The sequence below is a fragment of the Crocuta crocuta genome, unplaced genomic scaffold, assembly GCF_008692635.1.
Source record: "Crocuta crocuta isolate KB4526 unplaced genomic scaffold, BGI_CrCroc_1.0 scaffold111, whole genome shotgun sequence".
In the NCBI taxonomy this organism is placed as follows: Eukaryota; Metazoa; Chordata; class Mammalia; order Carnivora; family Hyaenidae; genus Crocuta; species Crocuta crocuta.
This window is the reverse complement of record NW_027527611.1, coordinates 3,120,085-3,128,626: the sequence shown is the minus strand read 5'-3', so window position 1 is coordinate 3,128,626 and position 8,542 is coordinate 3,120,085. Positions and strand designations below refer to the sequence as shown.

At 54.9% G+C, this 8,542-nt stretch overlaps 1 protein-coding gene across 1 annotated transcript in view; it reads left to right on the top strand.

The window, feature by feature from the left end:
- Positions 1–8,542, top strand: part of MYOM2 (myomesin 2) — a 60,157-nt gene that overhangs the window by 9,155 nt on the left and 42,460 nt on the right. The window contains 3 exon segments of the mRNA XM_077771892.1: positions 3,698–3,786; positions 3,863–3,913; positions 5,414–5,578. Of these exon segments, the coding sequence (XP_077628018.1) occupies positions 3,698–3,786; positions 3,863–3,913; positions 5,414–5,578 (305 nt within the window).

Here is an 8,542-nt window from a genome sequence, read left to right as displayed (position 1 = left end):
AAAGCCTCCTCCCGGGCAGCCTCGGGGAGGAGACACAGTCCTGCTGGCCTGTCAGAGCTTGGACAGAATTCTGAGTCAGGCACATTCTTCTCCAAGTCTGTGTGCCCGGCCTGGCCACCCGCTGCCCCAGGGCCCTGGACACCGTCCTCCCTGCAGCCCGCACGCCGCACCAGCACCGGGCAGCACGTGTGAGCGGGGCCCCGCACACGCAGGGACACTCACAACCTCTCGATGTCCCTGTGTATTTTATACAATAGAAAACTTTTGCAAAGGAGAAACACAAAACCAACGAGATGATAGTAAATGTAAGTGCAAGTGCTGCCTCACCAGCACCCACTGGGTGCTGCGCTGCCTCCGTGGGACACTCTCCGCAGGACGGTGGCCCTCAGTCAGGCGTCTGAATACCCGGGGGTGTGGACTTCCTGCACCCCGGCCGAGCGCCATGGACCCTGTTCTGGATAAATGCACTCGAGCACATACACACATGAAGAAGGTTCCAGCTCCTAAGTACCGGCTTCCTCCTCCCCAGCCCCCTCCCTGCCACTAAGTACTAAGTGCTAATTGGTCCCTTGACAGCCGTCAGTGCTAATGCGTTAGAGGACTCTCCTCTGCGTCTTCTGTCTTATTCTCGCCTGAGACAGGAGCCCAAAGCCTTGTGGAAGCCGCCCTCTGGGCAGATCTTGCTCTGTAGGATGCTTCCTGCCCCTTCCTTCCCTTCTCCTGGGCTCCGAGTTGTTTCCAGCCACTGTCACAAGGCTCATTCCCTTCCTCTATCCCTTCTGGCTGTTCCACTCACGGAGCAATGAAAGAGCAATTAATTGCAGTTCTCAAAACACTTAGAAATCTGTGCCGCTTTGTTGGAATGTGGAGGCAGAGGAGAGGGCCTTAGTCACGGAGAGAATAGGGAAGCGTCTTTGAACTTGGGCCCAGAAATTCCGCTAATGTGTTTTAGTTAATAATGTACGAGTGAAGGATGGTCCCATCAATTACAAGGTGTTTTCGAATACATTATTTGGTTGGCAGAGTCACCTGAGTGAGGTGTGGGTGCTTGGTGGCCGTACTAGAGAAGTTTAAGGCAGATACTGTTCATTCGTTACCAAGTCAGTGGATGAGCTCATGCGGCGGATGGAACGGAGGCGCGGGTCTGACCTGTCTGCCACCCGTCTGTTCAGTGCCTGTGTTGCACCTTTTTAACAATCTTTTTATTAAGTTTTATTTATTTTGATAGAGAGACAGGGTGGGGGGAGGGGCAGAGAGTGGGAAAGAATCCCAAGCAGGCTCACGCCATCAGCACAGAGCCTGACACGGGGCTTGATTCCATGAGCCGGGAGATCATGACCTGAGCTGAAGTTGGACGCTTAACCCCTGAGCCACCCAGGCTCCCCTGTTGCAGTTTTAAAACTGCTAAAATATATATTTAAGAAAAAATGGGAAGATTGAGTTTGAAAACCCGGAGGGCACAGCTTGAGAAGCACGATAAAGGGACTCATGGTGCCCGACCAGACAGCGCTAAGTGGCCTCTCCACTCCGCTCTGTGAGACTCCGTGTTCGTGCAGTGGTTGGTCTCCCCACTCGGGACCTGGGGCAGGGACAGGGTCACGGCCAGCCCAGCCCCGCCCACCGCGCTCTGTGCAGATGTCTGTCTCTGGCGCATCGCTCCTCTGAGACTTGGTCACCGTGTTTGCGGCCCAGGCTCCAGGTCGGGACACTGTGGCCCCGCGGTTCTCAGACTGCCGTGTGTCTCTCCTTGTGACCTTGGCTGTGCTGTGACATTGCCAGTGGGGGTGCTGCCTAGAGAAAGGTGTGGGGCTGATCCCAGAGGAAGGATACGTTCCTGTGTGCAGAATGCATTTATGAAAGTAAAATGGCTTGGGGCGCCTGGGTGGCTCAGTTGGTGAAGCGTCCAACTCTTAATTTTGGCTCCGGTCATGATCTTGTGGTTCGTGAGTTGGATCCCCGTGTTGGGCTCTGCACTGACAGTGTGGAGCCTGCTTGGGATCCTCTCTCTTTGCCCCCTTCCCTGCACCACCTCTCTCCCTCAAAATAAATACGTAAACTTAAAAGAAATATAATGTTTTAATTGTTCAGAAGAAATAGCGCATGGGCAAAAAGACCCAATAATAATTCAAGCAATGGCGGGGGCTAAGGACAAGAGGTGACCCTGCCTCTGCCTGGACCCCAGCCCCGAGCCTGCTCCCGATGGGCTCCCAGGGCCAGCGTGCCGTGGGGCAACATGTACGCACGCTCGTCTCCACAGGATGTTAATGCCTAGTGGTGGGGAAAGCACCTTCCCATGGGAGTCTTGTGTGTTTCCTCCCTGTCACTCTGTGTCCGGGGACACCTGCCGTGTAGGCGGAGTGTGCCTGGCAAAGTGGCTTGTACCAAGTTCAGACTGGAACCGTGGCTTCGTTCACGGGCTCCGTAGCCCAGCCCCTGCTGCTATGAGGTGGCCCTGGCGACAGGGCACCTCATTTGAACATGCACAGGACGGACCTGGGCGACTCCCTTGAGTGGTGGCAGGTAAACCGGTCAGGTGGCATCACCTGGCAAATTGAAACCGAGCTTCGTGGAAGAAGGGAAGAGCTCTTCCAGGAAGAGAGAGCGTGTACATCTTGGTTAAAGAAAATAGTCTCAGCTCCAAGTGGAATAGAGAAGAAAATAAGGTTACCAGCTTCCCTCAAGAATGGGCTTGTCTCTGGGGCATTGGCTCCGTGATGCATCTTCAAAGTAAGCTGTGAGTGAGCTTTCTCTTTCTGAGGGGTGTTGTGTGCCATTTCTCTTCCCAGGGGAGTATCGTGGTCCCCCAGCCAGCTTCTCAGAGAGGTTGCAGAAAGGACCGGAAAGGGTGCAGATTCTAGACTTACACGGACCTTCTTTTCCCGGCTTCTTCAAGTATCAGCTTCTCACCATCATGATAGATAACAGTGCTTATTTTCCAGGATGCTATCAGACAAAACACTCTAACGTAAAAGTATTTACGTAAAAAGCTCCTCCTGCCTACATCCCTGGTCTCAGGGACACTTTGTGTGTCCTGCTGGGAAGCTTCAGCTTGTTCCAAATCCATTTTGGGGGGGTACAGAGGGGCTCTGGCCTGGAGACGCTGGGGTCTGGTCGTTGCTGGGGCACGGTTCTTTCTGGAGGTGGGCCTCCACCCTCCGCATGACTCTGTGGATGGCTGCCTTGGGTGGTCCAGTTCGACACCTTTGAAACGCCTTGGGGTGGGCGCTTCCTATCCAGGTGATCATCTTATTTTGGGGCTTGGGACGTACTGTCCCCTACACATGGGAGCTGCTGGTAGCGAGTGAGGTGGAGTTGATTTTCCCGGTGGTGGAGGTCAGTGGAGACTTCCCATTGGCAAAACAAAGCCGCGGATTCTATAGAGGAAGAAAAATTGAATCAAGGGGACTGTGGACTTTCCTTGAGAATGAAACAGATGATTCACAAGGGTCTGTACATACTGTTTCCCTCAAGGACGAAGCCAGTCGTGGTCTGGGATCAGACCTTGCCGTGTCTATAATTAACACCTTGTTCCAAGGATAGAGCTGGCTTTGTTCTTAAATCACTCACGAACAAGGGATGTAGGTCACACACAAGGCTTTCGAGGAACCTGTGTTCCACTCTGGGTCACCGGCCCCTGCAGAGCAGCGAATGGTCCCAGGGTGCACTTAGGGTGTGACCTTGCTCTGTCTCCTCCAAGGGCAAACTTTGACGACACAGCGACCTACTCCGCCGTGGCCACGAACGGGTACGGGCAGGTGTCGACCAACGCTGCCGTGGTCGTGAGACGTGAGTTGTCCTCCCGGGGTGCGGGCACGCCTCGGCGCCTTCCGTCCTCCGTGCCCTTCACCGGCTTGTCTTGCAGGGTTCCACGGAGATGAGGAGCCGTTCCACTCGGTGGGACTCCCGATTGGATGTAAGTCCACTGTTTTCCTGTTTGTGCAGAAAAATGGGTAGCGACACAGCATGGAATTAAGAAGTTATTTCCTAAGGGTTGAATCCTTTATTTATTTTTATTAAAAAAATTTTTTGATGTTTATTTTTGAGACAGGGAGACAAATCATGAGCGGGAGAGGGGCAGAGACAGAGGGAGACACAGAATCCGAAGCAGGCTCTAGGCTCTGAGCTGTCAGCACAGAACTTGATGCAGGGCTCGAACCCACAGTCCATGAGATCATGACCTGAGCCAAAGTCAGAGGCTTAACTGACTGAGACACCCAGGTGCCCTTCGATTCCTTTTTTAAAACCATATTTCAGAAGACTCTTCCGACTTTGCTGGTGGCGTTAGCATGCCGACAGGCTGTCCCCACGTGATTCCGTGGCTAGGTGGAATTTTCACATACTGGGGAAATTGACGGACTTTAACATTTTTGTCTTGGGGAAAAGCCGAATCCAAATCCTTGACCTGAATGCATTCTGTTGCCATAGTTGCCCACTGATGTCAAAGAGCCACTGTTGATCAGAGTGATGATGAGTGTGGCGTGGTGCTCAGAGGCCGGCTTGGGCTCTGCCTCTAACTGGCGGGTGCTGCCCAGCCTGCCATGTGTGATGCCCGGAGCCTGTGGGACTCCGCACCCAGCTCTCTCACTCACCCGTTGTGAGAGCTTCCCCGACTCCCCTCACACCGAGAACACGTGTGCCGTGCCCTCAGCCCCTCTGTGGGGCTGGGGGACTGGAGGCCACCCGTAGGCCCGTTTCCAAGGTGACCTGAAGTCGAGTGTTCCCGAGTCCCAGGGCTGGTGTCGAGCCCGAGGGCCTGGACGCTGGGCCGGCCCGAGTAGGGGAGCGTGGGGAAGGGAGCCGTGTCTGCAGCACCCCCAGGACCAGGACTGGGCATGCTGACTCAGTGACTCACTCTGGCTTTTTCATGGTTTGGGGACGAGGTTAGGACTGACCTGCCATCCGAAAGAGCAGTGGTGCGACCCCACGGCAGTTTTGATTTTACCCCAAGTGGAGGGGGAGATGTGAACGGAGAGGCAGGGGTCAAGTGCTCCTGAAGACCCGACCTCAGGTCAGGTGCCTGGGGCCGGCGGAAGCCTTTCTGCAGCCGCTGGACTTGTGTGTACTTGGCTCTGCCTCATTTCTGGGCCATCCGTGTTGGACTGGCTTGTGTCCTCCCTCAGGGTTGTTGAAGACGATTAATAGGTGAGCAGGACAAGTTCAGGGCCAACACGTGGAGAGGCCGGGGGCCCAAGAATGTGTGTGTCTGGGAGATGTCTGAGGGGCCCCCTGGGTTCCAAGGACCACGCAGACCCCCGGGGAGGACGGCCCTGAGGCAGGGGTGGGGCTGGAAGGGACCTCAGGAGCCGTTCCCTGGCCCCATCCCCGGGTTCTAGTTTGTTAAAGTTGTGTCTGCTTCAGTAAGAGCTGTGGGGCTGGCACCTGCCGCTGTGACCCTGTCCCGCTCTCTGCACAGTGCCCCCTTCGTCCGTGATTCCCTACATGCACTTTGATGTCCAGTTTCTGGAGAAATTCGGAGTCACCTTCCGGAGAGAAGGTGAGACCCTCACTCTGAAGTGCACGCTGCTGGTGACGCCGGAGCTGAAGAGGGTGCAGCCGCGTGCCGAGTGGTACCGAGACGGTGAGTGCGTGCGGGGACAAACGCCCCGACCAGGTACACCCCGGGAGCGCCACATAACCCTGGTCTTGGCCTCACAGGGCTGAGAATGACTTGTAGATGTCAGTGTGGATCTGGCATTCGTGTCTCCTCTCGGTCACCGCAGACAGCAAAGCAGGCGGGGAGACTGGGGAGAACTTGCCCTGGACCTTGACCTTCACCCTGGGATGTGGGGACGTGAACATGGGTGCCCGGATTGAGAGGAGTCACAGACCCTGGATAGCTGCAGAAGAAGGGCCTTCCTGGGGTTGAAAAGAACAAGCGAGGCATCTCTATCTTCATGTTCCTCCTTGGCTAAGACAGCCCCGGGCATTTAATGCATGTTGGACTCTCTTCTGAGTGTGACACTCTACTTCCGTCGGGACCCGAGGCAGGGATGGTGTGGCTCCCGGCGACACGTGGCCGCCGAGACCTGGGGCGTGTTCCAGGTGTTTCCTGCACAGACTCCGCGCTCTGTCCCAGGGACACGGCTGTCCTGCATGGCGCGGGGACAGCACGAGCCGGTTCTCTTCCTGTCTGGGCTCCTAACGCAATCTGGTTTTCTGTGCAGCCGGTGAGTCTGGCTGGCGTCTGTTCCCCTGCCCACGGGGGTTTATAGTGTGGCTGCGGGAACATAGAAACACAAAGCCGTGCCTTGTTAAAGTGTAAGAAATGTCCCAGAATGTGACGATTCGCCAAATACGAGGCACGGACCACGCGTCCAGTCCAAGCAGAGCTGAGGGAGGGAGAGGGAGCCGCTTTGTGGTGACAGACAGGATTTAACTTACCCTCTGCAGTGCTAATTTAAGACACGAGGCCTCACTAAGTTCCAGGATTCTAGTTTTCTCCTTCTGGAGTGAACAGCATAGATTTGAGGAGAATTTTCATTATTTCCCCCAAGGAGAGTGGTGTCAGCTTGGGAGCATTTCCTGGTGACGAGGAAGGCCTGGCATCAGGTGGCGCGGCTGTTTCCTGGCCTTGACTTGTGTGTGCAGAGCGCCTGAGCCGGGCACCAGCCACGGGCCTCTGCCCGCGGCGAGCTGGGCCGCGCGGTGCTCGGGGGCCTCGCTGAGCTGGGCGCCCTGTCCACAGTCACGGTCACATCTTCTGGGCTCCGTTACCCAAGAGGAAGCCGGTGCCTTATTCCTACACGTTACACGCCCGAGGGACTTGGCCTGGGACGGACAGGCCCCCAGGCCCCCGAGCCTGGACAGCTTCCTGCCGTGCGTGCCTGCGGTCTTCGTCTGTCCCGGCTGCGCAGGCAGACACCACCGCTGGGTGGCTTACAGGTCACATGCACCTCCCTCACTTCTGGAGGCCTGAGGTCAGAGACCCGGGCGTGAGGAGCCCCCTCCTGGCCTGCGGACTGGGGAGACATCCCCCTGCATGCACATCAATGACTTTATCATCCCGTCTCACTCCTTTCCGGAGTGGTCCACTTTGGAATTGTATTTTGTATTAAATCACGTTATATTTTTATCGTACTTGTGGCATATCAGGTAATGTGCTAGTTCCTCTGGGAAAGAGACAAAAAGTGATACAATCTTTTAAATTTTCTACTTATATGATACTTAAAATTTTTTTTGAAAATATTTATTTTTCTTTGAGAGAAGTATGCAGGGGAGAGGGGCAGAGAGGGAGAGAGGTGGAGAGAGAGAGAGAGAGAGAGAGAGAGAGAGAGAGAGACTCCCAAGCAGGCTCCACGCTGTCAGTACAGAGCCCAGCATGGGCTCGACCCCACGACCCTGGGGTCACACCCTGAGCTGAAACCAGGAGTTGGACGCTGAGCTGAGCCCCAGGCGCCCCTTGATGGCACTTTGGCCCCGTTTCTGTTCCGAGTGCTGCTCAGTGGGACTTCGCCTCTTAGCAGGGGGGCAAAGTCCTACTGTGTGCACCAGAGTACTTTGGGGGACAGAGTACTCCTGAGCCTGTCAGTCAAGCTAGAGATATGCCTGCTTGTAAAGTTGAAAATATACAAATAACTTTGTTTTCTTGTACAAATGTAGTGTCTGTTTTTTGTAAAAAAAAAAAAAAAAACCAAAAAAACCAAAACCAAAAAATAACACCCCAAACTGTAATTTCTCTCACCCAAAAATTACTCTTACCTCTTGGCTGTAGAGTGTATCTCTGTGTATGTGCATATACGCTAAAACAGGGAAGATGTGTTCACCTAGAAATCTCCTTTCTTCACTTGGCACAAGGCACGCCCATGTCCAAGATGCTAGCTGTCTGACGCTGTCGGCCCTGGGGCCCTGAGCCCATTGCGGATGGTCTGTATTTGCCCTCAGTCTCTGGGCTCGAGTTGATTTTTATTTTTCCCATTAGGAACAATTCTTACTTTTAGAGTTTATTTATTTTGAGAGAGAGAGAGAGAGAGAGCAGGGGAGGGGCAGAGAGAGAAGGAGAGAGAGAGAGAGTCTCAAGCAGGCTCTGTGTTGCCAGCACAGAGCCTGACACGGGGCTTGAACCCATGAACCTGAGATCATGACCTGAGCCAAAGTCAAGAGTCAAAAGCTTAATGCACTGAGCTGCCCGGGCGCCCCTGGGACAATTCTGGAGTGAAATCGTCACCGTGCGTCTGTGTCTATCGCCTTGGGACACGTCCTGAGAACTTGTGCTTGTGCTCTGAACGGTGCTCACCCTGCATGGGCCGTTCTCCCCTGGGAAGCGGGCGGGGTCTCTGCCCTTCCCCAGTGTGGGCGCAGGCAGGTTAGGAGGCGGACAGCGATCGCTCTTTTCTCCATTTGGCGTTTCCTCGGTTTCCAGCGTTGGACGTTTCCATAGGCCTGCTTTGTGTTTTCCGCAGCTGCCCTTCCCATTTCAAGCGCTCTGATCAGTGGTTTGTCGGTACTTTTACTGCTTATTGCCAAGCGTGTGGGCGGGGGGCTTTCCCTCGGCCAGTTTGCCGCCCAGGAGAGTGTTACCTGCGAGGAGACCGTGGCAGTGGAC